This window comes from Pseudopipra pipra, chromosome 2 (genome assembly GCF_036250125.1).
Source record: "Pseudopipra pipra isolate bDixPip1 chromosome 2, bDixPip1.hap1, whole genome shotgun sequence".
Classification (NCBI taxonomy): Eukaryota; Metazoa; Chordata; class Aves; order Passeriformes; family Pipridae; genus Pseudopipra; species Pseudopipra pipra.
The window spans coordinates 4,416,885-4,434,046 of NC_087550.1; the positions used below are offsets into that span (position 1 = coordinate 4,416,885).

Here is a 17,162-nt window from a genome sequence, read left to right on the forward strand (position 1 = left end):
TGACTAACCTCAGATGCAAGTAAGAGAAAGCACAGTGGACACCTATGTCTGGTAGGATCTCGACTTGCAGACAGAGAACCTCTGCCCCTATTGCCTGCAAGCAGCCTCAGGAAAGACTGGGATGAGCCCAGGTTTAGGAAGCTGACTTTTCAACTGCAACTCTCAGCTCTGCAGACCTGGTTATGAAAGATTCAACAGCCAAACCATGAGTAAAGACCTCTGGCAGACTTTAAAAAAAAAAAAGAAAAAGAATTAGTCATAGCAAAGTCAAAAGTACACGCACAAACTAAGTCAGTGATTAGAGTTCTGTTTAAAGAAGAACGTTGCAGCATGGGGTTGGGGCACTGATTAGTTACTCCTGCCACCTGAAATCTGGAAGAGGCTCACACCACCTGAAATTAGTCAAGTGCTCTGAATCAAGAACTGCATATAGTAATTTGGGGGGCATGCTTGCTCACCAGCACTGAGGTACCTCTGCCCGCCCAGAGCCAACCCCAACAATCTTCTGGTTCTCTACTTAAACTCACTGCTACTTCTGTAACAGCGTTATCAATGATGCAAAAAGTATAACACTGGGGGGGGGGGCGTAAAAAAACCCCACCACTCACCCTTTTGTGTAGTGCCTGCTACTGTCTTTATTTCTGCACGCTGCCTGACACCGGTGAGGAACAATGCCACATGTCACACCAACGACAGCTACACAATTACCTGAACACGGCACAAACCATCACCTACACAGTCACTCGCTATCTCCTAGCGGGAGAACTTCCCGGCAGAGGCAGCAAACCCCGGGAGCCAAGCTGGGAGGGCGCCGGGAAGAACCGGAGAACCCGAGCCCGGAGAATCCGAGGAGGGCGCGGGGGCCCCTCCCGGGACAGGAGGAGAAGAATCCCCCGCTCGGCCCTCAAGCGAGCCCCTTCACCCATCCCAGGTGGAATTTCACCGCTTCCCCCCCAGAGGGACCGCAGCCCACGCACCGGGTCGCGGAGGAGCCGCTACAGCTCCACGGCCACGTTACCCCGCCGCGGGACCCCGGCTGCCCGGGGGGAGCCCCGAACCGCGCCGGGCAGCACCTCCACGCCCCATCCCCACCGCGGGGAGGCCTCGTAAAGTTTCGGGGAGACACCAAGGGCAGCGACCCCCCGGAGGGAGCAGCGGGGGCCGGGGGGGCTGCGGCGCCGGCTCAACCCGGCGGGCAGGCGGGCGGTACAGCCCGGCCCCGCGCAGGGCAGCGCCCCGGCCGGGCTCCGCACTCGGCGGGCGGCCCCTGCCCGGACCCCCCGCGCTACCTGCGGCCAAGGTGGTAGCGCACCCACCCATCCCCGGCCGCCCTCCATCGCTCCCCGCGCACCCCCCCCGGCCGCGCACCCCCGGGCTCACCGAGCAGCAGCAGGATGAGGAGGAGGAGAGGCAGGCAGGACGCCGTGTCCCCGCGGTGCCCCATGCTGGCGAGGGCTGCGCGGCGCCTCTCCCTGCGCTCGGGCGGGACCGCGGGCGCGGCGCGCTGGGCTCGCCCGGGGAGGAGGCAGCGCTCCGGGGCCGGCCGCTCGCTCGCTGCCCTGCGAGCGCACGGAGCCGCCCGCCCGCCCCGACCGGCCGCGCCGCGCGGCGCAGCCAACCACAGAGACAAACTTTGCCCAGCGCCCGCCCCCGCCCGCAGGTAGCGGGGGCGGCCCGGCCGGCCCGGCCCCCTCCCCTTAAAGGGGAGGGCGGAGAGCGGGGCCCGCCGAGCCCCGGGCCGGCCCAGGCGGGGCGGTGCTGCCCCCGCCGCGCACACGTGGCCCCGGGAAAGCCCCGGCGCCCGGGCGGGAAGAGGCTTCGCCCGGGGGTGTCCCTCCGGGAACGGCCCTTGGCGCTGGGGCGCTGTTTAGTCCCTCGCTCCAGCCGCGGCCCTGGGGCCGCCTCAGTGGGGTGGGGGACGCTCGTGTTCGCGATCCCAGTGCGGCGGTCGGGGGGTGCCCCCTTTCCTCACGGAGGCACGAGGTTCCTGCGCGCAGAACCACCACACGCATGGAGGAGTCATTGCTGCCCCTGTGCCCTCACACAGCCCCAGCTGGGGGCTCCTGCTGCCCTGCAGACCCCCCCGCCCCCGAGGGCTCCCTCACACCTGGGCACAGCCCGACCGGCAGGGTCTGCTCATGCCCCCGCCCATCCCCGAACGTGTGGCCTTAAAACCCACTGCCAGGCAGGCCCACACGTGTCCCCTGCCCTTCCAGGGCCTGCCCGTGCTCCCTCACGAACCTCGGAGCTCATGGCCTGGGTCTGGAGAGGGAGAGCGCAGACACCGTTTGCTCCCCAGCGGATCCAGGCGGCCCCACAAGCAGCGCTGCCCTGTTTTGAGATTCACCTTCTTCCCCCCTTCTTTCCCCAGTTAACTCAATAAGGGCATGCTGCAGCCTGGTATTCGTGCCACCGCTCCACCGCCTTCCTTCCCAGGCTGCTCAAGAGATTTTTGTTTGCTGGGGGATTTAATTTCCTGTTTGCAAAAACAAAGAGAGCTGAGGTGCTGGGCGGCTCTCTGGTAACTTGGACAGTTGTCTGCTGTTTTCAGTCCCCTTGCCACGTTCGCTGTGAAATCAACGCTCTCCTTGGGCACGTTCTGTTGTTTGTTGCACAGGCTCCCTGCTGGAGATGGGTGCATGTTACACATTTCCCAGTGTGGGGCATCTCTGGAGCCTATGCTGGTTTTGGGCAGCTGCTCCCACACAAAATGGCTGGTTTAGGCTTTATTCTGGCGTCTCCAACGCACCTTGGTCTTGAGCATGCCTTGGCTTGGGCGAGGTTGTTTGCTCCCACTAGCAGGAAGTGTGTGCTGTGTTCTTAACTGAGCATGATTATCACACTGGATTTTAGGTTGGACTTTGTTATTCTTTCTGTTAAGCTATACAGTAGAGAGAGTGTTGTCTGATAGGAATGGAACAAGACCCCTGTTTGATGAGGAGAACTTTCCCCCTCCAACCACAGTTACCTGAGCTCCTGCACACAGTAGATCTCTCTGCAGAGCTGCAGCCACGAGGTGCCTGGGGGACACTTGGTCCTGTCCACGCTGAAGTTCTCTGAGCTCCCAGACCGCAAATGGGGCTGAATCCACAAGTGTGGCTGAGAAGAGGCCGTCCAAACAAAACAAGGCTGTCTTCACCTGTGTTTACAATACCCTCATATCCCTGCTTGTTCTTGCTGCCTGTTTCCAGTCATTCCACTCTACCTCCTTCTTTGGCCAACATTCAAACACATTTTTATTCACTGGAAAATGTCACTTCTGTAAACCAAGATATGTGCCTATGTCAAATTTGTAAAACAGGTTAGAAGACCTCTCACCCTTACCAGTCAGCTTTCATCATTCTGGTTAAACTGCTGATCCTTCATCAAACTCTAGTCTTGAAACCCCTGCTCTCCTGAGCTGTGTGTGGTATTCTCAACAAGTGTCATCTCACTCTTTTATTTCAGCAAGAAACACTTTCCCTCCCATACAGTCAGGCTTCCAGAAAGAAGGGGCCACTGTAACCCATTAATCTGACCCATATATGGAAGTCACAGATTTTTTTTCCCAGCAACTGGATCAATGTGAGTTTGAAAGACAACACTTCTTGTCTTAAAGACTCCAGGTAATGGCAAGTGTCTTCTTCCACCTACTAATTTATCCAATGTTTAATTATCCTTGCTGCTAGGAAATTGCTTCTTTCAGGGTTGAATTTGTCTAACTTCAACTTTGAGACATCAGAACCTGTTATGTCTTTGTCTACAAAACTGCACACCCATCCCATTTTCATGGATAAGTAACTATACATGGTACTCCTATTACTTCTCCTTGTTTACCTGAATAGGTTGTTTTCTTTGAAGAAAACATTGTAAGATTCAATTTCAGCTGCTGCAGCATTTTTCAGACTCTCCAGTGTTTCTAAGTGCTTTTTGACTTGCAGGCACCCACCCTGGGTACAGTGTCACTGTGGTCTATACACTCATGCTGTGCACAGAGTAAAAATCATTTCTTAGTCGTTGTTTGGTTTTCCCCTTCTCTCATAACTAAAAATGGAATCAGGCCATTAACTTCCTACACTGCACAAAAAGCTTGTGGAGTTCATTACCCCTGTTGAATCCCCAAGTTTCTTTCTGCATCTCTGTTTTTCCTGAGAGCATCCTTATCCTGCCATTCATCACTATGTTCATTCCTTCCTCAGTACATGGCCTTGCAGCAGGGTGTGTTAAAATACATTCCGTAACACGGTGACAATTTAAGCAGGTGTCTGAGATCCCTCATTCAATTTGAGAGCTGTTTCTCTAGGGCTGATAAATCGACAGCACAGATGACAGAGCAGGTCTGAAGCTGACCGCTGTGATGGTCTACCGTCTCCTTCAAAGCCTGTTTTCTTCTCCTTTTTGCGTGTCCTACTTTCAATGGATTGTTACATGTATGTGATTATGTCACTTTTCCCCCTTGCCAATTCCATTTTGTACAGTTCAGCTATGAGAACCAGTCTGAGCCAGAAGCTTTCTCCAAGTATAAAGTCGAGACAAATATCTTCCTCTGTTTTTGTGCCCTTTCCATGTTTATTCATGAGATGCAGAGTAAATATGTGGTCAGTTGTTTGTTTCTCAGGAAGGCATCCCATTTGACTTTCAGTGTTTAGCATGTTGTTGATTTGGGTAGATAACACATACTCATTTATTGATGATGCTGCAGAAATGTTTGCCTATATTTCTTCATACCTAGATTTCTGCATAATGCATAGGCTGAAGGCGTCTCTCATTTGGGGGTAACCAGATTAGCCAGCAGAATTTCAGGGAAGGATCGAGATTGGGGTATTATATTAAACACGTTATTATGCATGAAATCTGCATGAAACATGAACACACCCTGAGCCTAAAAAACCCCACACACAACCACTCCCTACTTGCACCACTCCTCCAACATACACTTGCTACCTTTTGCAAAGTTTCTTTCTTGGCAAACATGGTTAAACAACTCTTGTTCTCCCCACCTTGTTGCCTGAGCAGCAGAGGACAGAGGTGAGACGTAAACAGCATTCAGAAGGGCCGTGCATCGACCAACAGCAGGAGGGTCCACCCTGATGAGGACCCAGCACCCTGCTTAGGAGCAGAGGCTGCAGAAGTGTTGCTCACGTGCAGTGCATGTTGCTGGCTGCCAAACCTCCAGCAGCAGAGAAATCTTTCAGTGCCACTGCCTGAGCTACGAGAGGCCCCCTTGCTGCTGGCGTGCGGCTGCCATGAGCTCTCCACAACAAAAGAGAGGGGTAGGCAGACAGGCAGGTAAGGCCACGCTCAACTGCCCTGTCAGCAATACAACAGCCCCTAAGGGCAGGAGGGGGGCTGTTAGCAGCTCCCAAACTGCTTGCATGAGAACCCTAGGGAAAGGGAACCACAGCACAAATGTCGTGGAGACATCTACATGGGGATGTGCCCGTCTCGTGTCTTGGCTACTCATTAAAGACCCTTTTCTGAAGAGCTAGGGGCTTTATCCCCAGCATGCTGGCGAAATTCCACATTGCTTGATTTCATTCTGCCTCTGGGTTCCCTTTGTGTTTCCGAGCAGGCACAATACTCGTCTCCATTTCATCTTCTCAGCTCTTGTTAAATTTCACCTTGCTCTACTGAACGGATTGCATGTTCCAGCCAAGGGGCTGCCCCATCACAGCTGTGCGGTTGGTTTTGTGAAATGTTTCTGAAAGTACCTGGATGGAAACTATATGCCCCTCTGCCATTCCTCTTTAGTAGCTGAACAGAAATATGGGTGATAGCAGAGAGCTCACAAAGAACTGTGAAAACCTCAGCTTACCCATTATGTATTATGCATTAAAACCTGTCTCTATTGAGCTGTCCAAGATAAAGTCCTACTGGCATGTGATCAAAAGAGTAGGAAATTACCTTGATTTGTCCTGGCTAGAACTGGCTGCCTCACGTAAAAGTATTTGTGAATAAATTATTTGCAGATTGATGGGGGAAAAGTGAGTAATTTATTTGATGAATATTGTTCAGCTGGCTATTGAGCTAACCGAACCATGAGGAAAAAAAAAATATTGGTGAATGATTTATTTGAAAATCTAGTAGAAATTTGACAGGAGAAAGTGGTCAAACAATCTACCACTATTATTCAAATGCCAGTAGATCTGGATGGTGTTCATGCACTACTAAAGCACACTCTGATGCTTCAAGCCATGGCCCTAAGAAAGGTATTGAAATATGAATTCAAATCTTCAAATCTATACTCACCTTCTCCTTAAAAGAGATTCTGCTCAACCACAGCCCCAAAGGTACCTATTAATGAGCACAGAACAGATTCTACATTTGCAGTTATTTATTCTTATTTATTATTAAGACACTCTGGAAACTCTCTTGCCTGATAGAGCAGCAATGAAAATTGAGTACCTTTTACTCCTCTACAGCCTTCCTTCAGTGGATCTCCAAGCACTTTACAAATTTCAGTGGGTTTAATGTTACAGCTGTTCTGTGAGGCAGGAAGGCGTAATGAAATCCAGGAAAAGTGGAAAGCATACACCACACGCTACAGGTTTCTTTACATCATAAACTCTCAAACTTTGTGAACATTTTTAGACTAGACTCCTTTCAATAGAGCACATAATTTAAAGACTGACTAGATTTTTCAAATCTGCCTGTCTGAAGTTTGGCTCCCAAGTACTTAAGCACACATAAACACATTTACGTGCTGAACTCTCATTGAATTTGATGGAGTTTTTGAGCGCTAAACGCATGAGGAGAAAGCCCCATGTACCATGATATTTCCATGCATTCATATGGATTTAGCAGCATATCTCTAGGATCTTCCCTGAATGATGATCTACATGTTAGAGCCGTAATAGCTGCGAAACAGGCAGGTTGTGCCTGTGGCTGTGGGTTGCACACCCATGTCACTGACGCCACATGAGCAAACCACATGCAAAAAGGTTATCCAGCCTGTTATGCAATAAATGGCACCTCCTCCTACCTCGTGCCTCCCTTTCTCACTTCCAGCATCAGGGCTGCATCCCTCTATTGCTTTTTGGTTGAAATTGTGAATGAAATATGAGGGGCTGCACTTCAAAGCACTAGAGGGATATTGAAGATCTGGTGTTAGATGTCATGGCAGCTCCCACTACGGCATGAACAGTAAGGGTAAAATCAACACCCTATTCAAACTATCAGGCATTTTCTTGTCAACTTGAGTTATGGATTTGATCTCTAGCACCAAATTGAGCATCAGCAAACAAAGAATTAGTGAACAGAAAATACATGCCAGGGCAGTACATGACAAAATTATCCCTCAACAACTTGCTCTCTGAACTCCTACAGAAGTGAATAATTAAATAACCAATCTAAAAGATGCATATTTTTATGTAACTAAGACTGAATATCAAATTAAAGATCTGCTGTCAACTTAAACACAAATAAACTAATAAAACCAGAAATAAATATTTGTATGATTGCTGTTGATCATTAAAGGCAGTTTAAAATCTAGATTTACTCAGTATGATTTTTGTTCTCCTTCCCACTGGCATGTCTCCTCTCTTGAACTAGGAAAAATCAAAAGGAGTCAATTTTGCTTTCAGGTTTTCTCTCTTTCTGCGATGTGACTGCAAAAATCATAGGGGAGGATATTGCTCTGTTTTAAAGGAACAGATTTCATTAGAAACAGAGAAGAAAAACAATAGAAACATTTCTCTTGGCATTTTTTTGTTTTTATATGGATTCTCCTAGGCAAAATTGAAGTCACGGGAGAGGCGAGTCTCTGCTCATAACATGAGCAGGTACAATTCTTACCCTGTTCCACATTCACTCTCTTGATACCGTCCAGTTACACTCCATTTTGGGAGCTTGCTTTTTTGAGTAAGGTCAATCTGAGCTTAGCACTTCTTTGTGTTTTTTACCTGTGGGACTGCTGTCTTGCCACACCAGAAACAGGCTCAAATCCTTTTCTAACCTTGATTGCAATGAGTAGGACATCCATGTGATGAGAATAAACCAGATTAAAGCAGAAGCAGTAACAGTGCATTTCTCCGGCAGGTCCCAGAACCTCACATATTGTTACCTCCTGTTCCACAAGGTGCATAACCCAGCCTCGACTTCAGGCCGTTCTGAGACACAGAAATTATGGAAACGAGAAGCCAGGAGGTCTCTGACTATGCAAGGCTGAAATGCTAGGCATATCATATACACTGAGCTGTCACCTATTATCCTGAGTTGATTTAAAATAATCTATAATCCAGGGATGAGAAGTGAGCACCATAGGATGTGGCAAATCCTTCTCATACAGCAAGACAGTGTTGTCAGTATATCAATCCATGAAAGAAGAAACACACTGTCTCTTCAAGAAAGGACTTCTAAGAGCTTGAACACTGCAGCTAAAAGAATCTTTTTGAGTGCATTTACATTAACAGGAGTTAATTAAGAGATTAGGCTAGGGCTGGTGATTAGGACCCTGTCTGAGAATCTGGGCACACTCATTAACAAGAGCCTAGAAACAGGAAAGAGGCTCCACACCCCCCACACTTATAAGCTAGTGCAGTCCCTGCATCCCAAGGAGCTGAGATAGTACAAAGGATGATCCAGAAGTCAACCTTCTAGGGCACTTCCCTCCCCTTCATAGGACTAGAGGAGAGGCTATGAAGTGAGCTTTGTGTTCTCAGACAAAAAAAAGGGAAAGTCACTGAAGTCTCAATGTGTGTTTTTCAGGTTAATTTCTAACTTGCAGCGCCAAGCAAAGAGATTAGAGATGCAAAACACATGCAAAATAAAACCAACATGAAAGTTCAATGACAACTGGCATATTGAAAACTCTGCTTTTAACAGAGTTCCAGAAACAAACTCAGAGAGCTTGATGCCCAAATAATAAAGGAGACCAAAGCTACTTGTGTACTTATTTATTTCCAGTCCTTTTGGCATCTTAATAGTCCAGCCTCTCCTGCCTATTGCAATTTGCTGTCTCCTTTCCTCTGTTTTGTTTTCACATTGAATGACCAGTTAACTAGCTATTGAGCCAGCAGAGAAAAAAAAAAAAGCAGGTCAAAAACTGCAGATGTCTCAGTGTTTGTGCCCAGGGGACATCAGATAACAAGCTGTTACAGTCTGCCTGCAAATCCACTGGTTGACTTGTTTATTCTTGAGTGTCTACAGTAAGGCCTCATTGATTCTAGTTTGGCACTTTGCTGTTGACCCTGCAGCATTTTGAGGGGATCTGCAGTACAAAAGGCTCATCAGCTCATCCAGCACATCTTCTGTGAGTCTTGGATAATGGTCAGACAAGCGACTCAGAGAAGCTTTCTCTCACCCCAGACCTTCAGCTGAGCCATCAGCTGAAGGCTCCTGTTCCCTGCTACGACACTGCTCCACACATCTGTGCCTCTGCAAATCCTTCATCCTTGATGGTGTTCTCTTTTAGAAGATGCTCCAGTATTGGCAACACAGGGAATGTGTCTGCTGAACATGTGGTTCCCCAGGACAGCCAAAAAAAAATAAAAAAGTCACAAGGTAAACTACAGCACAAAGTCTCCTTGCCTACTCTGTGACCACAGGGACTGCAAGCAAGGAAACACATTCAGATTCAAATCACGATATATAAAGTCTCACTAATTTAGACCCAAGAGACTTGAGAAGAGGGCAGATTTTGGCTCTCTGTGAGAAAGCAGTGTCTGCATATAAAGTCACTGGAAAATGTCCAATAAGGCTACATATACTGCATCCCTCAAAACACACTTCTGTGACTGGGGACTAGTGGCTGTTATGCATGAGTTGCATGTCTTACAGCAGAATAAGAAGGTTTGGTAAAAGCAGTATGAATAAATACTATTACCATCGTTTAAGGAGACCTCCAATGCAGTATTTGCAGAGATGAGTGAGCAAAACTGGGTAAGTCTGCATGGGGGCTCTGTGTCTTTTCTTGTATCCCCGAGGGAAGCAGCATTTCTGCCTTGGTGTAAGGGATGACAGCCTGTGCATTCCCTGCCACTCAGACTTCCCACGAGCTTTCAGGCCAGCTCTTCACCCACCACCATGGCAGCAACGCTGTGGAACGGTGTTTCGTGGGAGCAAGACGACTCAAGAGCAAGGGGGATTGAAGAGCAGGGAAGGACTAGTGCGAAATGAAGCATCCCAGCATTTCCAGAGCTTGTCACAGAGGATCAGGGCAGCTGGGTAGCCTTGGAGACAGAAATCGAAGGTGTGTTACGGGGATTTACATGCTGGTTTTGGAAGCCCTGTTTCAATTTAAGATGATTAGCAATATCTGTGAAAGCCCTCAGGAAACTGACTCCTTCACGTTTTTATAAAGGCATCAGACAAGGCATAGCCCCTTTCTTTTAGCAAGAATTTCCTAACCAATGGCTGGAGAAATGTGCTGCTTTTCTCCTTGCTGAGACTAGGCAGCTGCTGTGCTTGCTAGATTATAACCCAGGCTGCACGGGAAGATTTGATTTAAGGCAAGCCTGGCTGATGACTCTCTGCATGTAAAACTTCCAAACAAGGAGGAGGGAGCAGCTGCAATTACAGTTTTCAATTGGGAAGTGAGAAAATAGAGATAATTTCCGTTTCTACTGCAATGTGAATAATTATCAAAAAGAAAATGGTTGACTGGCAGCTAGAAGCCTTGCTCCTACTACCTAGAGCAATGGGCCAGTAACAGCAGCACAGATTAAATCCCTGGTCAGAGGGGTCCACTTCTAAATTTTAAATCTCCTTTTCTCATTCTCATGTTTGTTTGTTTTTCCTTTTCACGTACTTGGAATTTATATCACCCAGCTCCCACCCTGTGCTTTGCAAGGTTTGCATGTATCTCTTCTGTGATTTCGTGTTGCCTCTGCTTACATCTCAACATCAATCGAACAGGACTGCAAGCCATTCAGGCACTAAGCCTCTATAAAACCCTGCATCCGTTTCTAGATTAAAAGCAACAATGTTCATTCTCAAGAACATTTGAAAACCAGCCCTGTTTAGCAGGTGATGGGCACTCCCCATGAAGTTGCTTTGATATAGAGCTAGCTTTCAGGTGCTGTCTCAGACGGGAACTCCCAGCAGATTTCATATATCCAGAGACTGACAAATCCATGGCAATAGCCTTCTGAAGTGCTAATAAAATGCCAAGCCAATTCTGGAATCATATTCTGGCCTTATTTATCTGAGTGTTGCCGATGCTTCTGCTGCCAGCTAAAAGAAGGTGATGCCCCATGTGCGTAACACTAGCTCAGCTGAGCTACCTGACCACTGCAGAGCAAGAACTCCAGTGGTACACAGCTGGTCTAACTGAAAATCCACTGAAATTCACTTAGCTATCAACACTGAAAATCCACAGGATCCTAATTAGAATGATCAAGCAGTCAACTTTAAAACATCGGTACAATCTGCTACCGAGCCCACGGGCTCTCAGAAATAATGAGCATGAAAGGAAAAAACCCTCTTCAGAAGGGAAGGTCTCACTTATATAGCGGGCAATGCCTTTTGCATTTCTTGATGAGCTTCTGTAGCTGGTCTTCTCCGACTGCTCCCGCCAGCACATGTTGGAGTGCATTTCATGCCTATTCAAACAAACAAAAGAGGATGTCTCGTCTTTCACTTTCTCCTTCCTCCATGCTGCAGGGAATTACTGCTCTTCTCCATTCTGCTTCTCATGTGGAGAGTGTAATTTTTAGTTTTTTATTGCAGTAAAAATAATACAAAGCTTCATGAATGAAGCTGGCAAAATACAGAATAGGGCTTTACTCTTCATGCACAAAGATGAAATGGTAACATAATATTTAATCAGGGAGTGAAAGAAAGAGAAGTGAGTTCATTAACTTTTCCCTTGAGTGAAAACTCCTGTTTTCATTCTTCTTTTATTTTTATTCAAATAATTTTCAAGAGAACACCATCCGTATGCAAATGCATATGTGTTCTCAGAATACAGCTTTCTTTAATATAGATGATCATGAACTCACTTCAATAAAGGGAAAGAGTCAGGATTTTTCCATAGAAATAATTGGCCAGGCAGCCAGCAGTAAAAGCTCTATTAACCTCCAATTATCTCTTCCACATTCCCAAGAGCTTGTACACTTCAGTGGACAATGTTTCGCAGCACTGGACATCACAGACCCAAACTGCTTTTACTCAGACTTCCTGTGGGAAGAATCGCTGCTTTCTGGGGTTTGTAGGGACTTTTTTCTCCTACCCACTAGTGACAGCAGAAGAGGAAGAAGTGAATTCTGCATTCATGCAGCAAGATTAATGATCTTGAGAGCTTTGGAGGCTCCATACTGCTTTGTGAAGACCCATGTCTCCACTTCTGGATGCCGACAGGAGCTTTGGATTTTTGCCTGGAGTGCACTCAGAGGCAGAGCTGCCTGTGACACAGAAGGACAGGGGAAGGGCAAACACGCTTTGATGTTGAATGATGGGCAAACATCATTCAAAAGATGACATTTGAATTGTGGCCTCACACACCAGCGACCTGGAAATGGGAATGTGATTTGTCTTACATCCAGGGGCCAGTGGCAGGGGAAAGGCTCAGGGTGACAGCTTCCAGTCACGGTTTGAGGGAACTCTGAGCCTTGACACAATTGCTCACCTCTACCCTCTGACCTGTTTAACAAGCACGGATGGCCAGACCCCTGACTGGGGTTGGGCATCAGCTCTGCCTCCTGTTAGGCATCCACATTATGGGGAGAAATGCTCTTATTGAGGGGGCATCCCGGTTAAAAGGCGGCACACAAGAAATGACAGTGAAGTTCAGCCCTGAAGTGACTGCTCAGAGGAACTGATCTGGACCCCAGCAGCTTCTCTATCCAGACTCAGATGGCTGCACACTCCAGCCCTACAGCACAGAGCACAACGACAGCACCAGAGTAACTCCAGAGTTAATATGGCCTGAAGGTATCCTACTTTTAGAGGAGCCTGTGTTATGTCTCTTCCAAATGATCCCTCTTTATGGGTGTTGCCTCCAGATACACCCATTTGGAAAGCAGTTCGGCTGAGCAAAAGTTTTTGAAGAGATGCAAACCTGACCATTAAAATAACCTAAGCAATTTCCTCACACCCTCTGTAAAATAAAAACCTACTTGTCTCCCATCACCTGAGTATGTTATTTCTCTATTTTTCCTGCTGTTATTTCCTTTTAGATAACCATGTTATCAGAAGCCACTAATTTATGAGGAGCAGAGGAAAACCAGGAGAATTAGTCCCTTCCTTGAAGATGTTACTTCTGTCAGATTAGTATGTGAAAAACAGCCAGGAACTTCTCAGTGAATCTTTCTGGAATATTTCCTAAGCAGCTGCTGATTCTTTCAGAGTAATAACAGAAAAGAAATCTGAGAGGAGAAACTGCAGCTGCTGCCACAACAGAAAGAGCTTATTATGAGACATTGCGCTCTTTTGTTTTTTCACTTCATTTGTTTGGGTTTTGTTGAGGTTTTTATTTTTGCCGAAGTGATAAATTGCTATGGAAAATCCACAGCAGGAAATTTATATATGTATATACCCCTACCGACAGGCAAGTTCCCATGCAACCACTGATGATGTCAGCTATTTTGGTTAGTAATGATTTTGTCCCCTCTGATGTTTTGATTCCCTTGCTACAGGACTCAAATTCTGCGCTGGAGGCACTGGACTGGGATTTGAGTGATTTGCCACCAGTGCCTGTCTCTTTCCAGCACATGCTGGCTCAAGTTACCTCCATTTACAGTGCCACAGTGCACAGTAATCATAGGTATCTCCTTATCTGCCTCCATGGTTATTGTGTTTCGATACTAAACCCTTCCGAGAAAGGATCACATCTGCATCAGATTTTTAGGCCCTATTACGATACAGTAACTGATAACAGGGAACACTGTCTGCAGTAAAATACAATTCCCAAGGCTGCACTTAAGGCAACCTTTCAGTCCTTAATTACCCAACACTGAATCAGAGAGGAGAGAAAGAAAACCCAGGAAGAACAGAGCTCCAGGCATCTGCTCCCCCAGTCCCTGAGAGGGAAACCCGAGCTGCCAGCCTGGAGTCCACCGCCACAGCGTTCCTCCTGCTCGGAGAGTGCAGGGGTCTCATGCTTGTCTTACACCCGGAGACAGTAGGAAGCAAGAGATTATGAAACGTGATAGTGTCGGGGCAGACCTATCCCAGCACTGCCAAGAAAGGATATTCGGAAAGGCACAGAGTCTTAAAAAGAATTACCAAAGCTTTTTGAGTTCCACAAAATGCTGCTTTACATTCGCATTACGAAACTGCGTGACACTGAGGCCAAGAACCAAAATGAGGGGGAATAGCTCATATTGTAACATAGATGGGCTTGAGGGGGCTATGGGCATGCTGCACGCATGCTAACAGAAAGTGAAGAAATTTCTAGTCACCAGCAAGATTTTCTGAATCACCTCTGACATCCTCTGACCCCCTCCTTTACTGCCAAGCACCTAAGTAAAATAAAATAAGTGCTACCCTTGAGCAAGTAGGTTATTTACCCTCTTAGATATTCCATGCCCTCCTCTGGAGGCTGCACACTCTTTTCTCCACCACAGATCACTTGCCGTGCAAGCTCACTTTGGCATTTGTCAAATCCTTTCCAAATCTGGAAACACTGATGTGTCACGGAAGTATTTCTTTGTTCGGGGGGTACTGGGTGGATTAATTGCAGTAGCTTCTCAAAGGACAACATAATCTGCATTAGCAACTCACCTGCTTCTCAGCGCAGCCACCGTGCGCGTGTTGGGAAGGATGGATGGGAAATTAGGACATTGGAATCATTTTTAGTCTTCGTGTTTCTTGATGTGTCTTAAGCAACTTGCCTAAATGGCTGGCGAGCATTTGCCACGGTACTTAGGCACATTATGAAAATGAGTCAACAGAGAACCTGAGGCTGGTTGGGAATTTTTTAAAACTTTCTCAAGCAGTCAGCTAGACCATATCCTCCTAAGCAGCTGAGTCCCTAAATTATTTGTCGATTTTAAAATATGCAATTTTAACCAGCAACGTGACTTTGCAAACAGTCCATTGTATGTCTTGGAATCAGAACTGCTCTGTGACACAGACATGTTTCATTATTGATTCAACAAGTTTCAGTTCCATATGGCTTCACTTACAGAAAAACTAACTGGAGCCTTTCCTTTCTTGCACAAAAGCATCGTCAGCTGAACTTCAATAACAGAAACTTTATTTCAGGCATGTGCAAGGGGTGGAAAGAGACTAATTGAATCCAATCTGGTAGTTTTGCCAGTTTTAAAAATTAGTGGGAATTGCCATTTCTTCTAGATAAAGCGGGGGGAGGAATAAAAGAGGCCAGATTCTAAACTGATGCCCAAGTTGGTGACTTTGTCCCATTTTACAACTAAGAAAATAGTAGTACTAGAAGGGTGCCTCCCTAGGAATGGGACAGGACAGTGTGGGGATAAGTGGTGAGAGTTATGGACAAGCATGCAACTCCTTTAAAATCAGAAGTGAATGGGAACTCCACAGCATGGAGATTTTGCTAAATCCATATTTCTGATTTTGGCAGCTGTGGGCTCTCAGTTCTGCTGGCTGTGACACCAATGGTTCCTCATGGAGGCAAAACCATCCCTTCCCAGAGTTCTGTATGGGATCACGATGATTCAGACTTCCTCCTGCAGCTTGTGGTACTCAGCCAATGCCCTCTCAAGTCAACAGGAATCTTTTGGTTGATTTCAAAGGACACTGACTAGGCCCTAATTTGGTCATTAGAACTTTTGAGTGCAATTAAAGCCACACATTGTGTACAAATGCATGGTGGACACTGTTCCTTGGATGATGCTTTTCTTCTATCGCTGCTTGGAGATTCATAAGGAGAGAAGTTTAAACCTTCCCTACCTTTGGCAGCCCTTCAGTTAATTGCACTGTCTCCTTCTTTTCTCCAGGTTGTCTCACTGTTGCTTGAGCCCTGGCTGTAAAGTAGGACATTTCAAAAAGCTTGATGCTAGAAGCCACTCTTTTTGCTGAGATTGACACGATTTGTCAGGGCGGCAGTGGGGTCCTGAGGAAGAGAACTGAGGCCCAGATCACTCTGAGAGACAAAGACAATCTTTCTGTGGGGGGAAGCAAGGCCTGAAGAGCTCCCTGCCTACAAGCCCAGTGTCTGCAGGGTTTCATTCCAGCTCTTTTCCTCATGACTTACTGCTTTCGACAAGTCACCAGGCAATTGCAGATCAAGATCACAAGCACAGCCCCAACTCCAGTTGGCAGTGCCTTAACCAAGGCTGGCAGCAGCTGATTTTCAAACCAGTGAAAAGGTACAAGAACCTCACCAACGTATTGCTGGGAGGGATGGGGCTGTGCCTGTGGCTCCGGCCAGCCATGAAGGATCACAGCTGTGCTGCCTGCAGAGCCAAGTGTGGAGACACTCATGGCTGAGTCCCGCTTTCATGTCCTCCTCCAGTACAGAGGAAACCCTGTGGCAGCTCCTGTCTCCTAACCAAGGGGAAGTGTCAATGTCCTGCTCTCCTCTGTCAGCCTGTGGGATGGGGTGACAGCAAATCTATGCACACTGCCTCTTGCTGTCTCATGGCAGAGGCTGCAAGATGCTGTTTCCACCCCTGGGGACTGAGCAGGGTGCTCATTCCCATGGAAGGACTGTTCATGGGTCCTGTGCTGCACTATGTTCATTGCAGAGACTACATGGTTAGTTATCTCATGGCGTGTATTCATCCAGAGATGAGCTAAAAATGGACTGAATGTGTTTGCTGCATCTTTTTTAGCGAGAACTGCCTGGGTACAATAAAACATGATAGGCTGTTCCAGTTGCTCTAACTTGTATCTGTGTTTAATCAGCCCAGGTGCCCAGCTGTCTGCTAAAGGAAATCCTCTGGAAGCCACGGAGATGGGCTTTTCTTTATGAAATCTTATTACTGTGATAGGTGGTAGCACTGTCTGTTATGCAGGTTGGCATTATATCCAGTTTCTTCTAACGCTGCCTGACTTTAACTGCCTGGGCTGACATCTTCTGTGAGAGGTCTTGCCTGGGGCTGATGGATTCCTCAGCCTTTTGCATTATATGCTATTCAAACTTGGTTACTCTGGTCCTATTAATTTCCTCTTAGGTTCTTCTATAATACTATTATAACACTGAAATGCTTACAGCAACTCCTGCATTTATTATCACCAGCTCACCGCCTGATGGGAGGAGGCAGCCATTCCTGAGCCTCTTTGAGCTGCCTGGAGTCTGCCTACCCAGGGACCAGCACGTTGGC

At 47.2% G+C, this 17,162-nt stretch overlaps 1 protein-coding gene across 1 annotated transcript in view; it reads right to left on the minus strand.

The window, feature by feature from the left end:
* PTGFRN (prostaglandin F2 receptor inhibitor) overlaps positions 1–1,627 on the minus strand; it is a 66,797-nt gene extending 65,170 nt beyond the window's left edge. Inside the window, exon 1 of the mRNA XM_064643394.1 lies at positions 1,381–1,627. Coding sequence (XP_064499464.1) covers positions 1,381–1,444 — 64 coding nt within the window. The 5' untranslated portion in view covers positions 1,445–1,627. The remainder of the gene's footprint in view (positions 1–1,380) is intronic.
* Between the last annotated feature and the right edge of the window lie 15,535 nt (positions 1,628–17,162).